This window comes from Callithrix jacchus, chromosome 22 (assembly GCF_049354715.1).
Source record: "Callithrix jacchus isolate 240 chromosome 22, calJac240_pri, whole genome shotgun sequence".
NCBI classification, from domain to species: domain Eukaryota; kingdom Metazoa; phylum Chordata; class Mammalia; order Primates; family Cebidae; genus Callithrix; species Callithrix jacchus.
The window spans coordinates 17,929,446-17,955,418 of record NC_133523.1 but is presented as its reverse complement, the minus strand read 5'-3'; the positions used below and the strand labels follow the sequence as shown (position 1 = coordinate 17,955,418).

The following is a 25,973-nucleotide window of genomic DNA, read 5'->3' as shown; positions in this document are numbered from 1 at the left end:
GAGGTCCCAGGATTGGGAGAAGGAGGAGGGTCTGCTAGCCTTCTCCCTGGGCGAGTTCTCGGGGACCCTGGAAAGGGCAGGGACATGGGCGTGTGAGAGGTCCTCGCCGTGGGGAAGGCAGGCCCGCGAGGGAGCCAGGCCTCCGAAAGGCCAGGGCTGGGAGGCTGGACTGAGCGCGGTGTCACCCCCTCCCCCCGCCTCCCCGCCGCCCCAGGTATGCGCTCGGGCGGCCCTCGGTCCCGTCGCGCTCTGGGCCGCGGCCTGGGGCGTTCTCCTGCTCACAGCCCCCGCGGGAGCGCAGCGTGGCCGGAAAAAGGTCGTGCACGTGCTGGGTAAGTCTGGGCCGCTAAAAGTGGTCTTCTCCGCTAAAAGTGGTCTTCTCCCCTAAAAGTGATCTCCGCGAAAAGCAGAAGTGGCCAAGTGCGAGACGGGTAGCGGGTAGGGCGGTCCTGACGTCCACGGTTTCCCCAGGCACTCGCCATCTGAGCCCCTCACCCTCTCCCTGAGCCTCTTGACCCTTCTGATTCCCAGACCCCTACCCGAGTCTTCCCACGTTTCCCTCACCAGAGACCCCCTTCCCCAGGGCCCCCCTCTCTGCCCCTAGGCCCCGTCTCTGAACCCTGCTTGGTTGCCCGCAGAGGGTGAGTCCGGTTCGGTAGTGGTGCAGACAGCGCCGGGGCAGGTGGTAAGCCACCGGGGTGGCACTATCGTCTTGCCCTGCCGCTACCACTACGAAGCAGCCGCCCACGGTCACGATGGCGTCCGACTCAAGTGGACAAAAGTGGTGGACCCGCTGGCCTTCACCGACGTCTTTGTGGCACTGGGCCCCCAGCACCGGGCATTCGGCAGCTACCGTGGGCGGGCTGAACTTCAGGGCGACGGGCCTGGGGACGCCTCCCTGGTCCTCCGAAATGTCACGCTGCAAGACTATGGGCGCTATGAGTGCGAGGTCACCAATGAGCTGGAAGACGACGCTGGCATGGTCAAGCTGGACCTGGAAGGTGATCAGCCCGTGGGCAGGATAAACCTTGCTTCTGATGAAGGAGGAGGTGGGGATTGCAAGGGACAGAAACCAAATCAAGTTGGCCTGCAGGCATTTAGAGCGTTAGTGGGGTAGAGCCCCCATATGATTCTGGGTGATTTTCCTCCCCAGGGACATTGGCAATGCCTGGAGATATTTTAGGCTGCCACATCTGGAGAAGGCAGTTGCTACTAGTATCTAGTGGGTAGGGGCCAGGGATGCAGCTAAATATCCAACCAGGAACAGGATAGTCCCCCACAAAGAGTGATCCAGGCCGCGTATGGTGGCTCACGCCTGTAATCCCAGCACTTTGGGAGGCCGAGGCAGGCGGATCACCTGAGGTCAGGAGTTCGAGACCAGCCTGGCCAACATGCTGAAACGCCATCTCTAGTAAAAATACAAAGATTAGCCAGGTGTGGTGGTGCACGCCTGTAATTCCAGCTACTTGGGAGGCTGAGGCAGGAGAATTGCTTGAACCTGGGAGGCGGAGGTTGGAGTGAGCCAAGATCGTGCCACTGCACTCCAGCCTGGGTGACAGGGCAAGACTCCACCTCAAAAAAAAAAGAAAAAGTGTGAAGGCCGGGCAAGGTGGCTCACGCCTGTAATCCCAGCACTTTGGGAGGCCGAGGTGGGCGGATCACGAGGTCAAGAGATCGAGACCATCCTGGTCAACAAGGTGAAACCCCATCTCTACTGAAAATACAAAAAATTAGCTGGGCATGGTGGCGCGTGCCTGTAATCCCAGCTACTCGGGAGGCTTAGGCAGGAGAATTGCCTGAACCCAGGAGGCGGAGGTTGCGGTGAGCCGAGATCGCGCCATTGCACTCCAGCCTGGGTAAAGAGAGCGAAACTCCGTCTCAAAAAAAAAAAAAAAAAAGAAAGAAAGAAAAAGTGTGATCCAGTCCAAAGTGTCCACAGTGAGGACACTGAGAAATCCTGGGGTAGGATTCGGGCACTCACTATGTCAGGAACCATCCTGCTCTGCTTCCCTGGGTGGGCTTTCTTCCCGCAAGTTACTCTTTCTGGAACCAAAACCAGTGCCTACGCTTTCACGTCCCCGCTTAGCAACTGACTTCCTAGGAGCAGCAGCTAGAGTCCCAGACTTGTCCCTCATTGGCCCAGCTTGTGTCATGTGCCCAACTGTGAGCCAATCACTGTAGCTGGAAGATGGGATGCTCTGATTGGCTGACCCTGGAGCTGGGAGGTGGGGTTTCTATTTGAACAATTCCTTCCCATTTGGTTGGCTTTTTTCAGTTCCCCTTAGAAAATTCTAGGTGAGATTTAAGGGCGCTCACTTGCTGACCTCCCTAACAATAATAAGTGACAACAATAGTAGCAGCAGCTCTTCTTTACTAGACATTTTCTATGTGACAGGTGTTTTGTTGAGGAGTTCTCAGGAGGCTCTAATTTAATTCCCTAAAAACCCAAGAGAGGGGCAGGGCGCGGTGGCTCAAGTCTGTCATCCCAGCACTTTGGGAGGCCGAGGCGGGTGGATCACGAGGTCAAGAGATCGAGACCATCCTGCTCAACATGGTGAAACCCCGTCTCTACTAAAAAAAAAAATACAAAAACTTAGCTGGGCATAGTGGCGCGTGCCTGTAATCCCAGCTACTCAGGAGGCTGAGGCAGGAGAATTGCCTGAACGCAGGAGGCGGAGGTTGCGGTGAGCCGAGATCGCGCCATTGCACTCCAGCCTGGGTAACAAGAGCGAAACTCCATCTCAAAAAAACCAAAAACCAAAAAACAAAAACCCAAGGGAGACAGCTATTGCCAGCATACAGACAACAGGCTCAGCGAGATTAGAACCTTGCCCAGGACAGCGGTAGTTGGTGGCACAGCCAAGATTCAATCCCCAGACTGCCAGCTCCAGGTCTTTTCCCTGGCCCCGGTCTGCCTCTTTCCTGGGTACCCCACTCACCCCCAAGCCCTATCCCTCAAACATAGACACACAAAATACTGGAGCTAGACGGATTGTGAGTCCAATGAGGGACAAGTTCCAAAAGTCATAAGAACTGAAGGGGCTGAGCGTGGTGGCTCAAGCCTATAATCCCAGCACTTTGGGAGGCTGAGGCAGGAGGATCACCTGAGGTCAGGCCAGTCTGATCAACATGGCAAAACCCCATCTCTACTAAAAATGCAAAATTAGCCGGGCATAATGGCACATGCCTATAATTCCAGCTACTCGGGAGGCTGAGGCAGGAGAATCGCTTGAACCCGGGAGGCAGAGGTTGCAGTGAGCTGAGATTGTGCCATTGTACTCCAGCCTGAGCAAGAAGAGTGAAACCCTCAAAAAACAAAAACCTGAAGGTGGAAGGGAAGTCAGTGGGTACTGCCAGAGCCAATTTTTCAGGGGCTCCTAGTCTAGGAGAGTCAGCACTGAACGCAGGCTCCGTGGGCTTGGGGCTGGATCAGAAGAAGGAGGGAGCCATGGGGGAATGACAGAGGCACACGAGACTGAATGGAAGAGGGTTCGGAGCTGGGTTTTGAAGGATGAATAGGAGTTCAACAGGTAGAATAAGGTGGAAAGGGCATGAGCAAAGGTCTCCAGCAGTGGAAGGGGATGGACACAATTAGTATGTTAAGAGGGAAAGTCAAGTGAATCCCAAGCTTAAGGCGAAGGGAGGCAGCCATATGGGGTGGGATCTGGGGAGGGGCGTGGTCGGGTCTGAGGCCAGAGTGAGGAGGAATGGACTGGAAGGTCCCGGTTGAAGAGTCACACAGCACCCCAGATGTCAGGTGCATGAGGGCGGGCCGGGGTGTACCGGCTGATCCCTTGCGCCCCCCGCCAGGCGTGGTCTTTCCCTACCACCCCCGTGGAGGCCGATACAAGCTGACCTTCGCGGAGGCGCAGCGCGCGTGCGCGGAGCAGGACGGCATTCTGGCATCTGCAGAGCAGCTGCATGCGGCCTGGCGCGACGGCCTGGACTGGTGCAACGCAGGCTGGTTGCGCGACGGCTCAGTGCAGTACCCGGTGAGCCGGCCCCGGGAGCCCTGCGGCGGTCTGGGCGGGACCGGGAGCGCAGGGGCCGACGGTGGTGCCAACGGCGGCGTGCGCAATTACGGCTATCGCCATAACGCCGAGGAACGCTACGACGCCTTCTGCTTCACGTCCAACCTGCCGGGTGCGTAGGCCCACCCCCAGACGGGCCTCTGCCGCAGCACTACCCCAACCACTGGGCCTTCTTCCCCACCCAGCTCTTAGCGATCAGAAAAAGGAGACCCCTCTCCCAAGAGTGTCTAGGCGCAGCACACACCGCCTGGCACCGACACTGGTTGGGCCTAGGCTGCGGTCCCAGGCTGCAGAGGAGGAACTGTTCCTGGATCCCGAGGCCAAGGCCAGAGTCCTGGGTTGCATGCGTGGGGGCAGTCCTGAATCCTGAGGCCGGGTCCCATGAGCCGCACTAATAACCCGTCTCCCACCCCACCCCGCAGGGCGCGTGTTCTTCCTGAAGCCGCTGCGGCCGGTACCCTTCTCCGGAGCTGCGCGCGCGTGTGCTGCGCGTGGCGCGGCCGTGGCCAAGGTGGGGCAGCTGTTTGCCGCGTGGAAGCTGCAGCTGCTGGACCGCTGCACCGCGGGCTGGCTGGCTGATGGCAGCGCGCGCTACCCCATCGTGAACCCGCGCGCGCGCTGCGGAGGCCGCCGGCCTGGCGTGCGCAGCCTCGGCTTTCCGGACGGCACCCGACGACTCTTCGGCGTCTACTGCTACCGCGCGCCTGGCGCACCGGACCCAGCACCCGGCGGCTGGGGCTGGGGCTGGGCGGGTGGCGGCGGCTGGGCGGGGGGCGCGCGCGACCCTGCTGCCTGGATCCCGCTGCGCGTCTAGGCTGGGAGCAGGCGGACTGCCAGGGCGCATGACCACTGGTCTAGAGCCCTGCGGTCCCTTAGAGGCTGGCCACGCCCCTGAAGCTCTGGACACTGGCCACACAACCTGTGGTCCCTTACAAACTAACTGTGCCCCTGGGGTTTCTGGAGACTGGCTAATCCGGCAGAACAGTACTTTGGAGTTCCCTGGAGCCCAGCCCTCACCTTTTCTGGACAGAGGATTTTCCCCACTCCCCGACTTTCTCCATAAGGGCCATGCCCTATGAGGCCACTAAGAGGCCAGCAGAGCCGCAGTCTCCGGAAGACTGGCCACACCTCCCGAGGCCACTTGGAAACAGACCAACCGCCCTCGTGGTCGCCTGGTGGCTGGACCCCCGGGATTGACTGGAGACTGGCTGTACACCCTCTGCATCTCACCGGAGACTGCACACTAGTCCCTTGTGGTCACGTGGACACTGGGCCTCCTCCTCCTCCTCCTCAGCTGGAGAGACTACAGGAGTTTCAGGGTCACTCCCCGTGGTCACATGGAGGTTGTGAGCCGAGGCACTTAATTTTCCCCTATGGTGATGTGAGTACTGGAGACTCCCATTCTGCCCCTCTCCCTGAGAGTCCCCTGAAATTTCCAGGTAACAGGGCACACCCTTCTAGTTTCATGGGAGAGCACCTCCATCTGCCACCTCAGACTGACACGCAGCCAGCTGGCTCATTGACTGGGGGCCACGTTCCACCCCTCAGGTATTTCTTTGAAGGGAGAGCAAACCGACCCTGCCCCCGACGCCCCCTTCCCGGACTGTCACCAAAGAGACCATCTCCCCGGGCCCGGGGATCTGGAGGTCCATGTCGCTCGTTATAGAGAGCAGCTGCTCTGGGTCCCACTGTTACCAAGGCAACTAGTCCTGCTGCTACCTGTCACCTAGAGTCACACACCCCTTCCTTCATCAGTCACACCCATGAAGAAGGTGCCTCCCTCCTCCAGCTGTAACCATGGATACCACACGTTTCTCATCTCACTGGCCCCCACCCTGGAGCCCTACACCTCGACTTCTGGCTGCCCCTACCCTGACCCACCGTCATAGAGATCACCCTCCCCGAAGCTGTCCCCAGGGTGACCCAACATCCGGTTCTACAGCTTTCACCATGGAAACAAACTGTCCTTGTCTCCAGTCCCACTCCAGTTCCAGGCCGCCCTCTAAGCTCCGCCCCTGGGCAGTTTGGACCCCCACCGCCATTGTCATGGGAACCAAACTCTGGTGTCCCGGGTAACAGAACACCTGTCCCCCTAGGGTTTTCCTTGTCGACAACTGGGCCCTGCTCACCAAGCTGTAGCCATAGAGACTGTCAATGTCGTCTCCATGACAACCAAACTTCCAGCTCTCAGGAACTTCTCATTGCCGGCCAGACGTCCTGGGTGCCTCCTACTGGGGCTACCCTACTGCACCCCATCAGGGGCCTGATGGCTGCCCCTTCCCCAGACAGGGCTGGACTTCTGGAGCTGCTAAGCCACCCTCTGTTTGCACGTTAACTCTATGCTGGATAACAGCTGTGCACGAGACAATGTTGCAACATCCGGGCATGTTTGTCACCGTCCTGCAGATGAGGAAACCGAGGCTACGGCGTGCCCTGGCCCTTTGAGATATATGCAAGCACTGAGCTCCTCATTTGTCCTCTGAGACCCAATCTCCATTCTTACTGAGTTCCCCTCTCCTTCCCTGACCCCCACCCACATTTGCCTCCTTAGAGATCCAGAGGGATGGAATGTTCTTTCAACTTCAACATTCACCAGGTTCTAAGTGGCGATCTGTGCTAGGTCAAACTAGGTTTGCTAGGTTAACCCAGCCAAACTCCCCAGGGATGATGGGCAGCTCAGGCGACATGATCCATGGACAAGGCCACCCCGGCCACGGGACACCCCCGTCCCAAGGTCTTGCCTGCAGGAGTACTGGGATCTCTCCTGGGGCCCTCTTTACAGTCATGTCATCTCTAGGAAATCCATCTCTGAGTTTTGGGACCAGTTGGGTTTGGGTTTGAATCCTGCCTCTTCTTGCTCACTGTGTGACCAAGTGACAAAATCCTTCTGAACCTGTGTTCTCCCGCTGTACCAGGGCTGTTCTGTGGTCCCCGAGGGTGCCAAGCATACAGTAGGGGCTCAATAAATCTTTGTTTCTTTTGATGAATGAGAAAATGAGGCGGCCAGTGAGTAATTCCTTTATAAATGCGCTTTGGTGGATAAGATGTTACAAGCTTGGGGGTGTTGTTTATTTTCGTTTTGATCTTGGCTCACCACAACCTCTGCCTCCCGGGTTCAAGCAATTCTCCTGCCTCAGCCTCCTGAGTAGTTGGGATTATAGGAGCCTGCAACGACACCCAGCTAATTTTGTATTTTTAGTAGAGACAGGATTTCCTCCATGTTGGTCAGGCTGGACTCGAACTCCCAACCTCAGGTGATCCACCCGCCTCAGCCTCCCAAAGTGCTGGGGTTACAGGCATGAGCCACCGCACCCGGCCTCCTCTTCCCTATTCTTTTGACAGTCTGAAGAGGATCGATTGTTTGGATGCACCGTACTTTTGTAGTAAGCTTCCCAATGGTGGATATTTATATTGTTCTCAATATGTGTCTGTTAGCAGTAAGTACCAGATCATCACTTGCAAGTTCATGTATAACTGGAGGATAGCAGAAATTGTTTGTTCAAGGAGTCAAAACTCCCCATTTTATTTTCATTTATTTATTTATTTTTTGAGATGGAGTCGCACTCTTGTTGCCCAGGCTGGAGTGCAGTGGCGCCGTCTCGGCTCATTGCAACCTCCACCTTCCGGGTTCAAGCCATTCTCCGGTCTCAGCCTCACAAGTAGCTGGGATTACAGGCGTGAGCCACCACGCCCAGCTCATTTTTGTATTTTTAGTAGAGGTGGGGTTTCACCACATGGGCCAGGTTGGTCTGGCATGCCTGACCTCAGGTGATCTACCCGCCCTGGCCACCCAAAGTGCTGGTATGCCAGGCATGAGCCACCGCACCCAGCCTAACACTTGCCATTTTCATTGATTTGCATGTTTCCTTAGAGACTGGGCCAATTTTATACCCCACCAGTAATAGATGTACTCACCTGGCCAGATGTGGTGGCTCACACCTGTAATCCCAGCACTTTGGGAGGCCAAGGCAGGTGGATCACCTGTCAGGAGTTCAAGACCAGCCTGGCCAACATGGCAAAACCCCTTCTCTACTAAAAATAGAAAAATTAGCCCAAAATGGTGGTGTGCACCTGTAATCCTGGCTACTCAGGAGGCTGAGGCAAAAGAATTGTTTGAACCCAGGAGGCGGAGGTTGCAGTGAGCCGAGATAACACCATTGCACTTCATCCTGGGCAACAGAGTGAGACTCCATCTCAAAAAAAAAAAAAAAAAAAAAAAAGTACTCACCTGTTCCACACATCCTCACCAGCCTCACTTTATTTTTGTCAATCTGATAGGTGAAAATTTGCTTGCGATTCTATCCGTGGGGTTGAACATCCCCTCACCCCACCAACTCTGACCTTAGGTGCAGGCAGTTGAGCAAACTGTAAATCATTCACAGTTCAAGCACATTATCATCTTTAATGTATGCAAGTATCTCTTTTTTTTTTGAGACAAAGTCTCGCTCTGACTCCCAGGCTGGAGTGCAGTGGCATGATCTCAGCTCACCGCAACCTCCACCTCCCGGGTTCAAGCGATTCTCCTGCCTTAGCCTCCCAAGTAGCTGGGATTACAGGCATGCACCACCACTCCCGGCCAATTTAGAATTTGTAGTAGAGATGGGGTTTCTCCATGTTGGTGAGGCTGGTCTCGAACTCCCGACCTCAGGTGATCCGCCTGCCTTGGCCTTCCAAAGTGCTGGGGTTACAGGCATGAGCCACCATGCCGGGCCTGGCATTGCCTTTTAATGGTGTTGTGGTTTGTTTGTTTTGCCACTATTGATTATAATAAATCCCGAACTCCTCATGATGGCCCATATGACCCTGTGTGATCCATTTCCTGCCTCTCTGCCCTCATCTCCCTCCACTCTCTGCCTCTACCACTCTGCTTCAGTGTGGACTCATTGCTGTTTCTCAAATGAGTCATGCTCCCTTCTGCAAGAGGACTTTTGCTTTCCCTCTTTCCTCTGCGTGGAATGCCTTTCCTTTTCCCCCCTCCTCATTTAGTTAATGCAACTACTTCTCCTTAAGATTGTATTCCCTCCTCTGGGAACCTTCTCTTACCACCCACTAAGGACCAAGCCTGCCCTGTTCACCACTATCTCCCCAGCACCCAACACAGTACATGGATTAAATAGCTGCTCTGTAAATACTTGCTGAATGAATGAATGGATGGATGAATGAATGAATGAATGGATGGATGAAGGTACCCAGTGGTGACAGGCAGGCCGAACTGTTAAAAAATTTATTAAAATGTCCAAGACGTACATTAATGTCCACAGTGTCAGATGCCACAGACCCACAGAACACTGCAGCTCACAGCAAAACCAGCAGGACCCAAAGCCGTTCACACGCACACACTCATATGCATGCCACGCACGTGGCACACGCAGATACACGCGCACATCCCAAAGGTAAAGGTCAAAAGACAAACCGCCCACATTAGGAAAGACCAAAGCCCCCTCCCTCATGAAGCAGTGGTGGGAGCAGGGCAAATGGCTGAGGGGCTCAAGGGCAGGGAGCATAAACAAAGACCCCCCAGAAAACATTTTTGCATCCCCAGCCCCCCGCAAACAAAGAAAAGTTTCTGTGTGACATGGATGGCTGAAGATGTGTTATTATTATTACTAATTTAAACTAAGAAGAGTTTTCAAAGTAAGAAGACAAACCTCTGTCCCTGGGCTTTCTGAATAATCGTAACAAGATAGATGTCTACAGCAAGGAAGATTGCAGACAAATGGAAGGGATCAGTTTACACTTCTTAACCATTTCCTAAATGTGTGTGAGGGTGCAATTATGTGTCAGTCTCCTCTCCAGAGTCCAGAGCAGGATTTGGGTCAGAGCCAGGACAGGAGTTGGCTCTGACTCCCAGGTTTGGAGTAAGGATTTGGTGATGGAGACAAAGTGTAAGGAGAGCCGGAGTATGGACCAAATTCTTACTCCTGTCTTGGCTGTAATTTCAAGCCGGTACCTTTCCTTTATATCTGAGCCTCAGTTTCACTGTGTGTAAAATGGGAACGTCACAGTCTCGAAGTCAGTAGGCTGTTGAAAAGATTCAAGGAGGTTGTATAAGTGCTCAGCACGGTGTCTGCTTCTTAGCTGGCAATGGTCATAATCAATTCCCGGAAGAGATTCAGGCCCAGTTAACGCATTTCTTTCTTTACTGAACCCCTAGGTGGACCATGTATTGGCTTATTTTTCTTTCCTGCAGAGGGCTATTCTCCACCGTGGTTTTTAATCCTGATCCACAGATTTTACCCAGACTGGAGAGGTTGAAAGTGGGTAACAGACATGGAGGAAAAGCTGTGGATCTTTCCTGCCAGAGACGAGGGAGCTGGACCCTGGCCTCTGGTGTGGAGAGACCTTTTACAGGTTGCACATGTGGGGGAGGAAGGCAAAGTGAGTTCTTTTCCACTTAAAAAATTAAAACCTACAAGAGAAAAATGTGTGTGTGTGTGTTTCAGTTTTAACACTGAGCATCTCTCTACAATATGACCGCAGGTAGGTGTCACTACTTCAAGTTTTAAGTGTTTCTAGACCACCAGGCAATGGCCGGGGACAAGAATGGGGTGGGACCCAGGGCAGGGGCACTACCAATGTCTGTTTGGGACTGGGTACGGGCACTGGGCTAGAAAACTTGGCAGCACCTCCTTGGTCCGGAAAGGAGGTTCTTTGTCTCCCTGAGAGATGGAGGGGGAAGAAATCTGGACTCATCTAGCCCTAAACATCCTCTTGTTTATTTGTGCGAAAGAGATTCACCACACACGCAGAACCACCAAATCTCAGCACTGGACTAGACCTGGAAAGGTTAGCAATACACTCTCCCTCATCACCTCCATATTGCTTTGATTATTTTCCTCTTAACTCTGAAGGCATGGAGGGAGGTTGCTCTAAAGACATCCCTAAAATGCAGTACAGAGGATTTCCACACTATACATGTTTATCCACCAAGACCAAACACGGAACTTGGGCTGAAGTCCAGGGTAAAGGGAGAGCTGTTGTCAAGTTCAAAAACAGTGTGCTTCTGTGTAGCCTTCTATTCCCAAAGCTAATGACCCGACGTCCAGGCTTCTTCCTGGATTTAGGAATTCCTCCAACATTGACTGAGTCTGACTCTGGTGTGAAAAGCAATTCCTTCGTGTGAATGCAAGCATACACTCATGCACCCTCATCAAAGCCTGCTTCAATCAGCCTGGCAAGAAAGAGACCAGACCAATGAGCTTTGCCGCTTGTGCTTCCCTCAGCTGGGAGACGCTCCCAGAGTTCAGCCAGATGAGAACGGACTTTTCAGACACCTGGCTCCACCTGCCAAGACGATCCTTGTGTACGTAAAAAGGGGGGAAAGAGGAGCTTTGTACAAAGGATTATGCGTGGGGGGATGTGGTCTGGGTTCGGGGACTTCTGGACTCTCTTGTTTCTCTCTGGGTTCTGCCTCCCCAGGCGAAAGGCTCCAGAGAAGGTGTGGGAAGAGTGTTGTGCTTTCTCTAGCCTGATTCTTCAGCAGAAATTCCCTTCGTCCTTCTCCCAGTCCTCCGTGGGCTGTTTCTTGTGTTTTCTGCGCTCCTTGCGCGATTTGTGGTGGTGATGCTGGTGGTGGCGTTGGTGGTGGTGGTGGTGTCGCCGCATCCGATGTGAACGTCTGGCTGCAGGGAAGTGAAGGACAGGGCGGGACAAAAGGTGGTGAGAGGCAGGTGGCCCGATGGAGCAGGCCTCCTGGGGAAAGTGAGGAAAGAAGCCAGATGCGAGGGTGTATGCTTGTCACCCCAGCACTTTGGAAGGCCAAAGTGGGAGGATCTCTTGAAGCCAGGAGTTCGAGACCAGCCTGGGCAACATAGTGAGACCCTGTCTCTACAAAAATATAAAAAGTCAGCCAGACGTGGTGGCACACGCCTGTAGTCCTAGTTATTTGGGAGGCTGAATTGGGAGGATCCCTTGAGCCTGGGAGGTTGAGGCTACAGTGAGCTGTGATTGAGCCTCCGCACTTCAGCCTGGGCGACAGAGACCCTATCTATAAGAAAAGAAAACCAGGCTGGGCACGGTGGCTCACGCCTGTAATCCCAGCACTTTGGGAGGCTGAGGTGGGCAGAACACCTGAGGTCAGGAGCTTGAGACCATCCTGGCAAACATAGTGAAACCCTGTCTCTACTAAAAATACAAAAATTAGCCAGGTGTGATGGTGGACACCTGTGATACCAGCTACTTGGGAGGCTGAGGCACGAGGATCACTTGAACTTGGGAGATGGAGGTTGCAGTGAGCCAAGATTGCAGCACTATACTCAAGTCTGGGTGACAGAGCAAGACTCCATCTCAAACACACGCGCGCGCGCACGCACACACACACGCGCACACACGCACGCACACGCACACATGCACGCACACACACGCGCGCGCACACACAGGCACACACGCATACACACACACACGAAGGAAACACCAGACAGGCTGGTAAGTTCTCACTTAACTGCAAGGCTGTATTATCAGGCAAACATTAAGCCAGATCAGTGTGTGGAGTAATAGGACGTTTTAATTGGAAACTAGAAATAACGAAAACCTGTGCTGAGGTCTCTGGGAGAAAGTACTTACGTTTGGTGCAGACAATCTGGGGCCTGTCCCACTTGCCATTGCTCCGGCATCGGATGGTGGCCACATGGTGCTGGGCAAATCCTTCATCGCACTGGTACCTTACAGTGGCGTGGACATTGTACTTGGCCTTGCGGGCACCAATGAGTGAGGCATTCTCCACTGCTGGAGGGGGACCACACAGCACTGGGACAGAGGAATCTCTGGTGAGAGAGGTGCTCACGTCTGGGACTAAACTAGTTTCTGCTGTTGTTTGAGACGGAGTCTCGCTCTGTTGCCCAGGCTGGAGTGCAGTGGCACGATCTCAGCTTCAGTGCAACCTCTGCCTCCTGGGTTTAAGCAATTCTCTGCCTCAGCCTCCCAAGTAGCTGGAATTACAGACGCGTGCCACCACACCTGGCTAATTTTTGTATTTTTAGTAGAGATGGGGCTTCACCATCTTGGTCAGGCTGGTCTTGAACTCCTGATCTGGTGATCCACCCACCTCAGACTCCCAAAGTGCTGGGATTACAGGTGTGAGCCGCCAAGCTTGGCTTTTTTCTCTTTTCTGTTTTTTTTTTTGAGACAGTGTCTCACTCTGTCTCCCAGACTGCAGTGCAGTGACTCAATCTCATCTCACCGCAACCTCTGCCTCCCAGACTCAAGTGATTCTCCTGTCTCAACCTCTGAGGAGCTGAGATGACAGGCATGTATCACCATATCTGGATAATTTTTGTATTTTTAGTAGAGACAGTCTTCACCATCTTGGCCAGGCTTGTCTTGAACTCCTGACCTCAGGTAATTTGCCCACCTCAGCCTCGCAAAATGCTGGGATTACGGGCGTGAGCCACCAGGCTCGGCTCTTATTGCTGTTTTTGAACAAGGGTCTGGAAGGCAGTGGCATAATCACAACTCACTGCAGCCTCAACCTCCCAGGCTCAAGGGATCTTCCCACCTCAGCCTCTCAAGTAGCTGAGACTATCAGTGCGCAGCACCACACCTAATTTTTTCATTTTTTGTAGAGATGGGGTCCCACTATGTTGCCCGGGCTGGTTTTGAACTCATGGGCCCAAGCAATCCTCCCTCCTCGGCCTCCCAAAGTGCTGGGATGACAGGGAAGAGCCACCATGCCTAGTGGCCGTAAACTAGTTTTGAGTTTGATTGGGAATGATACCCGGCTCAACAGGCCAGCAGGTCCCCCTTTGCCCAGTTCTGATCTCACAGGGCTGGAAGTGACTGTGCCTGTCTGTCTCTTTCTACCCAAATCAGTGGCTCCTTCGGGACGGCAACCTCCTGGACACACCTTGCTTTCTAATTCTTACACCAAACATAAGGCACAATGGGAATGACGGAGACAGAAGGCAAGAATAATTATCTGGGCAAATAAAAGGCTGGGTGCGGCAGCTCACGCCTGTCATGCCAGCACTTTGGGAGGCTGAGGGGGAAGAATTGCTTCAGTCCAGGAGTTTGAGACCAGCTTGGGCAACACAGCAAGACCCTGTCTCTACAAAAAAATTTTATTTTTTTAAAAGATGGGATTTCACCATCTGGGCCAGGCTGGTCTCAAACTACTGACCTTGTGATCTGCCCACCTCGGCCTCCCAAAGTGCTGGAATTACAGTCATGAGCCACTGCATCTGGCCCAAAAAATTTAAAAAATAAGACAGGCAGCCTGGGCCCTGTGGCTCACACCTGTAATCCCAGCACTTTGGGAGGCTGAGGCAGGTGGATCACAAGGTCAGGAGTTTGAGACCAGCCTGGCCAAGATGGTGAAACCTCATCTCTACTAAAATTACAAAAATTAGCTAGGCGAAGTGGCAGGCGCCTGTAATTCCAGCTACTTGGGAGGCTGAGGCAGAAGAATCGCTTGAACCTGGGAGGCGGAGGTTGCGGTGAGCCAAGATCACACCACTGCACTCCAGCCTGGGCAGCAGAGCAAGTCTCTACCTCAAAAAACAAAAAAGAAAGAAAGATAGGCATGGTGGTGTGCACCTGTAGCCCAGCTACTGGGGAGACTGAGGTAGGAGGATCACTTGAGCCCTGGAGTTCAGGTGAGGTGCAATGAGCTGTGATAATGCCACTGGACTCCAGCCTGGGCAACACAGCAAGACCCTGTTTCAAAAATAATTAAATACATGAATAAATGGGGGGGGAGGAAAGGATGTGAAAATTGACAAAGCAATGGAAGCAAAAATGAACCTAAGTATAAGAGAAAGGTGGATGTAAAAATGTATACAAATAATTTCTTTCATATATAAAGAGCTCTTAAAAATCAATGAGATCAACAAGTTAATAGAAAACTGGGTAGAGATGAATTTGACAGTTCGCAGGGAAAGAAATGCATCCCAATAGCCTGTCAACATATACATGGTTGGGCCAGGTACCGTGGCTTACACCTGTAACCCCAGAACTTTGGGATGCAGAGGTGGGCAGATCACTTAAGGTCAGGAGTTCAAGACCAGCCTGGTCAACATGGTGAAACCCCATCTCCACTAAAAATACAAAAAAAAAATTAGCTGAGCATGGTGTGCACCTGTAATTCAGCTACTCAGGAGGCTGGGGCAGGAGAATTGCTTGAACCTGGGAGGCGGAGGTTGCAGTGAGCCAAGATCTCACCACTGCACTCCCGCCTGGGTGACACAGTGAGATTCCATCTCAAATAAACAAAAAACAACTGGTTATTCTCATCCTTAAAAGCATGCAATTTAAGATAACCATGAGATACTATTTTTCCCCACTTAGATGAACAAAGAAGAAAAGTCTGAGAATGTGCAGAGCTGGCAAGGGTGGCAGAAAACAAGCACTCTCACGTGGTGATGGGAAGTAAGAACTGGCTGGGCTGACATTTCCCAACTTAAATAAAAAGATGAAGTCCAGCCATGGTGGCTCATGCCTGTAATCCCAGCCCTTTGGGAAGCTGAGGCAGGTGGATCACCTGAGGTCAGCAATTTGAGACCAGCCTGGCCAACATGGTGAAACCCCGTCTCTACTAATATAAAAATTAGCTGGGCATGGTGGCACATGCCTGTAATCCCAGCTACTCAGGGGGCTGAGGCAGGACAGTCACTTGAACCTGGGAGACAGAGGTTGAAGTGAGCCGAGATCGTGCCCTTGCACTCCAGCCTGGGCGACAAGGGCAAAATTGCCTCCAAAAAAATAAAAATAAAAATAAATTAAAAAATAAAAAGATGAATCCAGGCTGGGCACAATGGCTTCTGCATATAATCCCAGCACTTTAAGAGGCTGAGGCGGGCAGATCACTTGAGCCCAAGTGTTCGAGACCAGCCTGGGCAACATGGCAAAACCTCGTCTCTACAAAAAATACAAAAATTAGCTGAGTATGTTGGTGCATGTCTATAGTCCCAGCTACTCGGGAGGCTGAGGCAGGAGGATCACTTGAGCCCAGGAGGTGGAGGCTGTGACGAGCCATGATTGTGCCACTGCACCCCAGCCTGGGCAACAGAGAACCAGTGAGCAAAAGTGACAGGGAGGAAAAGGACGGGCGGAGGCAGGGCGCGCACAGCATACCTGTGCCCTTCTTGCAGACATAGGGTAGATTGTAGTTGCAGGGGACATCATTCCAGTGCCCACTTTCATGCGCCACCATCACCACGCAGTCCTCGCCACCCGCGAAGAAATTGTCCGGCTGGTTCTCTCGCCAGTTCTCAAATTGCTGCAGGAATAGGGGGCAGGGAGTTTGTTATGTATAAAATCTTTCTTTTTGGTGCCGCAAAGAAAAATTAGTACTGGGTGGGACAAAGGATCTCTCAGCAAAGCAATTCTTTTTTTTTTTTTTTTTTTGAGACAGAGTCTTGCACTGTCACCCAGGCTGGAGTGCAGTGGCGTGATCTCGGCTCACTGCAATCTCCGACTCCTAGGTTCAAGCAATTCTCCTGCCTCAGGCTCCCGAGAAGCTGGGACTACAGGCGTGAGCCAACATGACCAGCTACTTCTTTTGTATTTTTAGTAGGACGGGGTTTCACCATGTTGGCCAGCATGGTCTGGATCTCCTGACCTCATGATCCACCCACCTCCACCTCCCAAAGTGCTGGGATTACAGGCGTGAGCCACCGCGCCCGGCCCAAAGCAATTCTTTTTACTTCCTGCAGAAAGGGTACTCCCGTTAGCAATGTAGCCATGAGAGTACATTGTCAGGAGACCTCTGTCCCAGCCCAGATTCTGGAACTTCCTGCTGTGGGACTGCCCTGGCCAGACCCCTCAAACTCACAGGGACTCAGTGTTCCCATCTCTACAATGGCCACTGTCCTGCCCATCTGAGGGAGGCTGCCGCTGTGCTTCAGGTCGCCACTCCTTGCTGGGAGGCTGCAGCATCTCCTCCCTGGTTCTCCTGACTCCTGTCTCACCCACCCCACCCGGTTCATTTTCAACATGACTCAGTGCTGGATAAACGGTGGGACAAGGCTAGGCGCGGTGGCTCATGCCTGTAATCCCAGCACTTTGGGAGGCCAAAGTGGGTGGATAACCCGAGGTCAGGAGTTCGAAACCTGCTTGGCCAAGATGGTAAAACCCTGCCTCCACTAAAAATAAAAAAAAATTAGCCAGGCGTGGTGTTGGGCACTTATAATCCTAGCTACGTGGGAGGCTGAGGCAGGAGAATTGCTTGAACCCGGCAGGCGGAGGTTGCAGTGAGCTGAGATCACGCTATTGCATTCCAGCCTGGGTGACAAAACTCCATCTCAAAAAAAAAAAAAAAAAAAAAGATAAATGGTGGGAAACGGTGATTTCAGCCTGAAGTCCAGGAGGACTTCCCTGAGGAGGTAATGTGAAAGTTAAAGAGTCAAAGACAGTAAGGATTCAAGTCCAGGCGCAGTGGCTCACATCTGTAATCCCAGTACTTTGAGAGGCCAAAGGGCAGATCACCTGAGATCAGGAGTTCAGGACTGGCTTGGATGACGTGATGAAACCTCATCTCTAATAAAAATACAAAAATTAGCTGGGCATGATGGTGCACGCCTGTAGTCCCAACCTACTCAGGAGGCTGAAACATGAGAATCACTTGAGCCTGGAAGGTGGAGGTTGCAGTGAGCTGGCTGCACCACTGCACTCCAGCCTGGGTGATGGAGTGAGACTGTCTCAAAAGAAAAAAAAAAGATAATAAGGGTTGAGACAGGGAACAGCATTCCTAGCAAAGGGAACTACCTTTGTAGTTTTTTTTTACAAACGACCTTTGTAAAGGCTCAGAGTCAGGACTGAGCTTGTTCTGTTTGAGGAACAGACTAAGCCCATGGGGCTGGAGCCGCTTGATAGAGCCAGGGTATGCACAGAGCATGGAGGGGGACGAGCTCTTGCCTTGGAGGAAAGGACGTGACAGTTTAGAAATTGTGGCAAAATATATATAGCACAAAATTCCTAATTTTAACAATTTTTAAGTGTGTAGTTTTTTATTTTTATTTTTTTGAGACACAGTCTCACTCTATTACCCAGGCTGGGGTGCGGTGGCGTGATCTTGGCTCACTGAAAGCTCCGCCCCCAGGTTCAAGAGGCGGTGAGCAGTTTAATGCGTTAATGACATTCACAGTGTTTCGTAACCACCGCCATGATCTCCACAACGTTCTCATCACGACACACCAAAATTCTGTACCCACTGAGGACTAGTGACTCCCCCCTCTCCTGGCCCCTAGCCCCTGGCAAACGCTAAATCTGCCTACTCTGAATGCTTCATGAAAAAAACAAAAATCATACAACAGGTGGCCTTTTATGCCTGGCTCATTCCACATTTTATTTATTATTTGATTTGATTTGATTTTTGAGCTGGAGTCTCGCTCTGTCTCAATTTTTGGATTTTTTGTAGAGATGGGGTTTCATCATGTTGCCCAGGCTGGTCTCAAACTCCAGGGCTCAAGCGATCCACCCACCTTAGCCTCCCAAAGTGCCGGGATTACAGGCATGAACCATGGCACCCGGCCAAGTTCTCCTTTACGACTGAACAATATTCCATTGCATGGATGGACCACGTTTTGTCTCTTCATTCATCTGTTGATGGCGATTTTGATTGTTTCCACCTTGGCTACTGTGAATAGTGAGGCTGTGAACATTCATGCACAGGGTTTTTTGTTTTTTTTTTTTCCGAGACAGGGTCTTGCTCTGTCACCCAGGCTGGAGTGCAGTGATGCAATCATAGCTCACTGGAGCCTTGACCTCCTGGGCTCCAGTAATCCTCCTACTTGGGCCTCCCCAAAGTGCTGGGATTTACAGGCATGAGCCACCACACCCAGCCTCCTTTTCTTAGCATAAATTTTTTTTTTTTTTGAGATGGAGTCTCACTCTGTTGCCTAGGCTGGAGTGCAGTGGTGAGATCTCTGCTCACTGCAACCTCTGCCTCCTGGGTTTAAGCAATTATCCTTCCTCAGCCTCCCGAATAGCCAGGATTACAGGTACACGCCACCACACCCAGCTGATTTTTGTATTTTTAGTAGAGATGGGGTTTCATAACGTTGGCCAGGCTGGTCTCAAACTCCTGACCTCAGGTGATCCACCCGCCTTGGCCTCCCAAAGAGCTGAAATTACAGGTGTGAGCCACTGTGGCCGGCCTCTTTGTGTAAATTTTAGGGGTAGAAGTGAAATTTTGTTATATGTATATATTGTCAAGTGGCAAAGTCTTAGCTTTTAGTGTATTCATGACCTAAATCATGTTCATTCTTGTACCAGTTTGAATCTGTTTTCAGCTTTTCTGGGTATGCATCTAGGAGTAGAATGGCTGGGTCATATGGAAACTCTATGTTAAACTTTTTATTTTTATTTGTATATTTTTAGAGACGAGGGTCTTGCTGTGTTGCCCAGGCTGGATTCCAATTCCTAGGCTTAAGCGATCCTCCCGCCTCAACTTCCTAAGTAGCTGAGACCACAGGCGCGTACCACTGCGCCCAACTTCTATGTTTAACTGTGTGAGGAACCGCCAGATTTTTATGCAATGGGAGGAGGGGAATTTTTATCTTGAGAACAATGAAGAGTCTGGGAGGGCGTGAAGCAGGGAAGACACTGAGCTGACACATGTTTTCAGAGACAGGGTCTCGCTCTGTCACCCAGGCTTCAGTGCAGTGATGTGATCACAGCTCACTGCAGCCTTGAACTCCAGGGCTCAAGTGATCCTCCTCCCTCAGTCTCCTAAAGTGCTGGGATTACAAACATGGGCCACCATGCTTGGCCTAGAAACAATGATTTTTTTTTTGTTTTTGAGACACAGTCTCGCTCTGTCACCCAGGCTAAAGTGCAATGGCACGATCTCAGCTCACTGCAACCTCCGCCTCCTGGGTTCAAGCGATTCTCCTGCCTCAGCCTCCTGAGTAGCTTGGACTATAGGTGTACACCACCACACCTTGCTAATTTTTTGTATTTTTAGTAGAGATGGGGTTTTATTGTGTTGGCCAGGATGGTCTCGATCTCCTGACCTCATGATCCACCTGCCTCAGCTTCCCAAAGTGCTGGGATTACAGGTGTGAGCCATGGTGCCTGGCAATTTTTTGTTGAGACAGGGTCTTGTTCTATCAAGCAGGCTGGAATATTTGAGAGACCATGGCTTGGGGACCAGGCAGAGTGAGTAAGGGGAGGCATCAGGCCCTAGTCTCAGGTTTATGGCCTCTGCAGCTGGGTGGGCGTGGTCTGTTCACCCGCGCTGGTGAAGTCAGGGGTGAAGGTTTAGGCTTCACTTGATGCTCCTTTGCCAACTCCAGCATCTTAGAGCCACTGGAGACCTTTGATGCCCACTTGTGATAACTTTGCACAAAAGGGTAAACTGAGGCCAGGTGGCAGGGTCGATGCGGCTCAGCAGCCTAGGCCCCCAGCCCCTGCCACTCACCAGCCCGGTGTTATCCGTCCACTGGAAATCCCTCTCCACGATCCTGTCATTCAGGCCGATCCACGTGTTTTCGTGCCCAAAGCCTGCAGGGTCAGGGGTTGTGGGTCTGAGTGTCTACCCACGCCTCTCCGGTCCAGGGTGGGGGCTGCAGGTGAGGTGGGGTAGGGTGTGGGGGGAAAGAATTCCTGGCCTTCCCCAGCCTGGAGGTGGGCTGGGTGGGGGGAAAGATCTAGAAGGTGGGAATGAAGGGGGAAGAGGGGGGTACAGGGATGGAGGAGGACCCAGAGCCCCTCCCTCAGTCTCTCTGTGGGCTGGGGGCTGGGTGAGGTGTGTATGGGAAGGGAAGACCCAGCCCCTTCCCCAGCCCAGAAGTGGGCTGGAGATTGAGGCAGGGAGAGGAGACAGAATGTTTACAGAGGTGAGGGAGTACACAGAGGCCCTTCCCCAGCCTCTGTAAGAGCTAGAGAAGGACAGTGGGGAGGGAGGAAGGAGAGGAGGGGGAGGAGAGGGAGGAGAAAGGAGGAGGAATGAAAGGGAAGAGGGGCAGGTGTGGGAAGAGGGATGGGTAGGAGGGAGGAAGAATGGAAGGGAGGAGGGGAGGAGCAGGAGGGAGGTGGGAGAAATGGGAGGAGGATGGGGAGGAGGGGAGGAAGGATGGGGAGGAGACGGGAGGAGGAAGATGAGTGGAAGGAAGAGGGAAGGAGTTGGAGGGAGGAGGGAGAGAAGAGGAGGAGAAAGGAGGAGAAAGATGAATGGAAGGGGGAGGGGAGGAGTTGCAGGGAGGAGGGAGAGGAGTGGGAGGAAGGATGGGGAGGAGAAAGGAGGAGGAGTGGAAGGGAAGAGGAAGAGCAGGAGGGAAGGGGGAGGAAGGAGAAATAGAAGGGAGGAGGGGGAGGAGCAGGAGGGAGGAGGGGACATGGGAGGAGGGGGAGGCAGGATGAGGAGGAAAGGGAGGATGGGGAGGAGAAAGGAGAAGGAAGATGAGTAGAAGGAGGAGGGGGAGGAGTGGGAGGGAGGAGAAGAGAAGTAGGAGGGAGGAGAAGAAAGAATGGGGGAGAAAGGGGAGGAGGGGACGGAGGAGGAAAAAGAATGGGAGGAGGAGGAAGGATAGAGAGGAGGGAACAGGAGGAGGGGAAGGGGGGAGGAGGAGGGAGAAGAGGAGGAGGGGGGAGGGGGAGGAGTAGGAGGAAGGATGGGGAGGTAGGAGGGAGAGGAAGGAGGAGGGCGGTGGGGCAGGAAGCCTTCTCCCAGCCTCTGGGTAAGCGGGATGCGCATCCCCACCCGACCCTCCACAGGCGGGGACCCTGGCTACCCGCTTTTAGGGATGTGAGGCACAGGAAGAACTGGAATTAGGTCCAGGCTATGCCAGGATTTGTGGCCAGGAGAAGCAGGAATAAACCCAGGCACTGTCCCATCTTTGCAGAAGTGAGAAGTAGAGGACAAGAGACACCAGTGGGCACTGGACGGGCAGACAGGTGAGAAGGCGCAGGCAGTCTCTCAGGAGGGAGTGGCTGGGTGGGATACATCAAGGAAAAAGAAACAAACAAAGCAGGGCAGGAGGAAACGAAGGCGTCAGCGAGGGATGGGATAGCAGCAAACAGGATATACAAAATGAATGGACGGACGAGCAAAAGGCAGAGGGATGATAAATCGACAAATGGCAGATGACATTAATGCAACCCTGACTCTCCTGGGTCTCTGCAAGGCTCATTTCTTATTTCGTCCAACACATCACAAGTGCTTCCCCCATCACCCTCCATCTCCTGGCCCTGTTTTGTTATCAGCACACACAGGACTGGTTGAATTACAGTACTTATTTACTTAGATATTTACTTGTTTGTCTATATCCTCCCCAAGAAGTGGTCACTCCCTGGGGACGGAGCAAAGTCAGCCTTGATCACTGCTGTGCCGTGTTAATGTTCCTGGAATGGTGCCTGGCACATAGCAGGTGCTCAGTAAATATTTGGTGAATGAATGAATGAAGTGAATGCATGAATTAATAAGTGAATTGACAGATTTCATGAATTAAGAAGCAGTCAGGGCTTGCGTGAATGAACACAGCTTTGGAAAGGTGGCATCCTGAAAACCAGGGGAGGGATGCCCTGGCAAAAGGGCTACAAGTGCCAGTCCTGCCCACCCTCCAGGCAGGTGGCCCCTGAGCCCCAAGCCCCTACTGTTAATGAAGCTGTGCTCCTCTGGTGAGTGGACGCTGGTCAGGTGGCCGGCACGGCGGCGGCAGTCCCTCTCTGCATCTTCCCAGGCCCTCCGGTGGGCAAAATAGCGGTAGCAGTGGCCCTGGAACTTGTGCCAGCCGCGGTCACAGCCCTCAGTGTCTGGGAGATGGGATAGAAGCGTGAGGGGAGAGATGGCCTTGGCCCAAGGACAACCAGCCATGAGCACAGGCACCCCACCGGAGAGAGGGCCCAATCCAAGGTCACTGCAGGGTGAGATCACCCCTCTCTGCATGCCCGGCCTCTCCTCCTGAAGCTCTGCTCTCCCCACCCTTTCACCTCCCATATCGACTTCTTCTTCTTCTTCTTCTTTTTTTGAACAGGGTCTCACTCTGTCACCCAGGCTGGAGTGCAATGGAGCAATCTCAGCTCACTGCTACCTCCGCCTCCCACACTCAAGCAATCCTCCCACCTCAGCCTCCCTAGTAGCTGGGATTACAGGCGTGCGCCACCATGCCCAGCTAATTTTTGTATTTTTAGTAGAGACAGGTTTCACCATGTTGGTCAGGCTGGTCTCGAACTCCTGGCCTCAAGTGATCCGCCTGCCTCGGCCTCCAAAAATGCTGGGATTACATGCATGGTTTACCACAATGGCCGAATCTTAACTTCTTTTCTTTGTTTCTGGAAGAGATTTAACTGGAAGATCATTCCCTGACACCTCCTCTCATTTCAACGCTGAAGGCTCCTTCTCTGATTATCGGGGCACACCCTTTGTATGGACATGGGAGCTCAGCCACAGAAGACATACAAATGACCAAAAAGCACATGAAAAGATGCTCATTTTCAATGTCAAAACCACAAGCAGGTATCACTTCACACCCACTAGGATGGCTATAATTGGTTTTTAAAGGAAAAGTAGGCTAGGTGTGGTGGCTCATGCCCGTAATCCCAGCACTTTGGGAGGTCAAGGCTGGTGGATCACTTGAGGTCAGGAGTTCAAGACCAGCCTGGCCCCATCTCTACAAAAAATTTTTAAAAAATTTAGTCAGGTGTGGTGGTGGGTGCCTATAGTTCCCAGATACTCGGGAGGTTGAGGCATGAGAATCACTTGAACTGGGAGGTGGAGGTTGTAGTGAGCCGAGATCACACTACTGCACTCCAGCCTGGGTGACAGAGCGAGACCCTGTCTCAAAAAATAAAAATACAAATAAATAAATAAAAATTAGCCAGGCATGGTGACACAAACCTGTAGTTCCAGCTACTGGGTAGGCTGAAACAAGAGGATCGCTTGAACCCAGGAGTTCAAGGTGACAGTGAATTATGAATGTACCACTGTACTCTCCAGCCTGGTCACAGAGTGAGAACCTGCGTCAAAAAAAAAAAAAAAAAAAAGGCCAAGCACAGTAGCTCAAGTCTGTAATCCCAGCGCTTTGGGAGGCTGAGGCAGGAGGATTGCATGAACCCAGGAGTCTGAGACCAGCCTGGGTAACATGGCAAAACCCCATCTCTTCCAAAAAAAAAAATTAAACCTAGAGTTACCATGTGGCCCAGCAATCTCACTCCTGAGAGTATACACCAAAAAGAGTAAAGGGGAAAAGAAAAGAACAGGAAATAGTTATTCAAACAAAACCATGTAGAGGAATATGTTCACAGCAGCACTACTGACCTTAGCCACAGGGGGAAACAACCGAAATGCCCATCAAACCATGAATGGATTAACAAAATGTGATATAGTCATACAATGGAATATTACTCGGCCATGAAAAGGAATTAAACACTGATTCATATTACAACATGGATGAACCTTGAAAACATGCTAAATGAAAGAAGCCAGACACAAAAGGTACATATTTTGAGATTCCATTATATGAAATGTCTAGAACAGGCAAAGCCGCAGAGACAGAAAGCAGATCAGTGATTGTTAGGGACTGAGGGAATGGGAATGAGGAATGGCCGCCTAGTGAGCACAGTTTCCTTCTGGAGTGTTGAAAAAGTTCTGGAACTAGAGAGAGTTGATGGTTGTACAACATTGTGATTGTACAGAATGCCACTGAAATGTACACTTTAAAATCATTAATTTGGCTGGGCTCAGTGGCTATAATCACAGGAGTTTGGGAGGCTGAAGGGAACAGATGGCTTGAGCTCAGGAGTTCAAGACCAGTCTGGGCAACATGATGAAACCTTGTCTCTAAAAAATACAAAAACTAGCGAGGCATGCTGGCATGTGCCTATAGACCCAGCCTACTGGGGAGGCTGAGGTGGGAGGATCACTTGAGCCTGGGAGGTCAAAGCTGCAGTGAGCCAAGATTGTACCACTGGACTCCAGCCTGGGTGCCAGGGTGAGACCCTGTCTCAAAAAATAAAATAAAATAGGTCAGGCATGGTGGCACATGCCTGTAATTCCCGCCAGGGCATTGGGAAGCTGAGGTTGGCAGATCACCTGAGGTGAGGAGTTCAAGACCAGTCTGGCCAAAATGGAGAAACCCTGTCTCTACTAAAACATACAACAATTAGCCAGGCTTGGTGATGGATGCCTGTAATCCCAGCTACTCAGGAGGCTGAGGCAGGGAGAATTTCTTGAACCTGGGAGATGGAGGTTGCAGTGGGCCAAGACATCACCACTGCACTCCAGCCTGCGTGACAGAGCGAGACTTCGTCTCAAAAAAAAATAAATAAAATTGTTAATTCTGTATTACATGTAGCTTGTCTAAAACAATAATTTATCTTGTGTCAAGCTCACAGCCATGGAACTAGAGGTAGGGACCTGGAGTATGTGGGGAAGCCTGCGGCTGGGCACCCAACCTCACTTCTGGTACTATTTCTGGGGTTACAGTAGAAACTCACCTTTCTCGCAGAGGCTGCCCCCATAGCTGGGGAGGCAAAGGCAGACAAAGCCATTGACCTCATCCATACAGGTGCCTCCATTCTCACAGGGGCTGCAGAGGCAGTCATCGATGTCTGGCAGAGAGGGAAAGGGACTAAGTCAGAGGTCAGCCTCTCATTGGCTCTGAGCTCCCACAGGAAACTAGGCAGAAGATGGGATCATGATCCTACCATCCATCCTGGACCTGAGTGCAGCAGTGGCAGTCTGCACAGATGGCCCAATGACTTTGCAGGCAAGGGGGTGGAACCTCACACAATTAACATAAATTAGCATTGATGAGAGCAGATGCCACTGGGGCAGTTGAAAACCAGGATGTGCAGACTGATTCTAGAAAAGTGAAGGTTATACTCACAAAAACAGGCTTATAGAATGCTGAAGCTGGGGGCTCTTTTTGGCATTTGCAGACTTGCACAGAGTTACAAAGCTGTTTGTGGTAAATCTAGATAGTCACTGAGCTCTTCTTCTACCGGTCCATTTGTGCTTGAGGCATGTATAACACTGGGCAAATCACTTCCCCTCCTTGAAACTCAGCT

At 52.1% G+C, this 25,973-nt stretch overlaps 2 protein-coding genes across 13 annotated transcripts in view; one reads left to right on the top strand and one right to left on the bottom strand.

Moving 5' to 3' along the window:
• Window positions 1-3,707: 3,707 nt before the first annotated feature.
• Window positions 3,708-4,335, top strand: HAPLN4 (hyaluronan and proteoglycan link protein 4). Its single transcript, XM_078359594.1, has one exon. The coding sequence runs from the start codon at window positions 3,708-3,710 to the stop codon at window positions 4,149-4,151; it is 444 nt and encodes a 147-aa protein (XP_078215720.1). The 3' UTR covers window positions 4,152-4,335.
• Window positions 4,336-9,241: 4,906 nt separating this feature from the next.
• The window catches only part of NCAN (neurocan), a 39,883-nt gene continuing 23,151 nt past the window's right edge, over window positions 9,242-25,973 (bottom strand). For 8 of the 12 annotated variants that reach the window (XM_035287393.3, XM_078361881.1, XM_078361882.1 and 5 more), the window contains 6 exons: window positions 25,401-25,514; window positions 22,560-22,718; window positions 20,386-20,468; window positions 16,098-16,242; window positions 12,594-12,776; window positions 9,242-11,653 (listed from right to left, as the gene is read on the bottom strand). In XM_035287393.3, the coding sequence (XP_035143284.3) occupies window positions 11,508-11,653; window positions 12,594-12,776; window positions 16,098-16,242; window positions 20,386-20,468; window positions 22,560-22,718; window positions 25,401-25,514 (830 nt within the window). In that variant the 3' untranslated portion in view covers window positions 9,242-11,507. The remainder of the gene's footprint in view (window positions 11,654-12,593; window positions 12,777-16,097; window positions 16,243-20,385; window positions 20,469-22,559; window positions 22,719-25,400; window positions 25,515-25,973) is intronic. The other 4 variants (XM_078361883.1, XM_078361886.1, XM_078361884.1 and 1 more) reach the window with 1 other exon arrangement.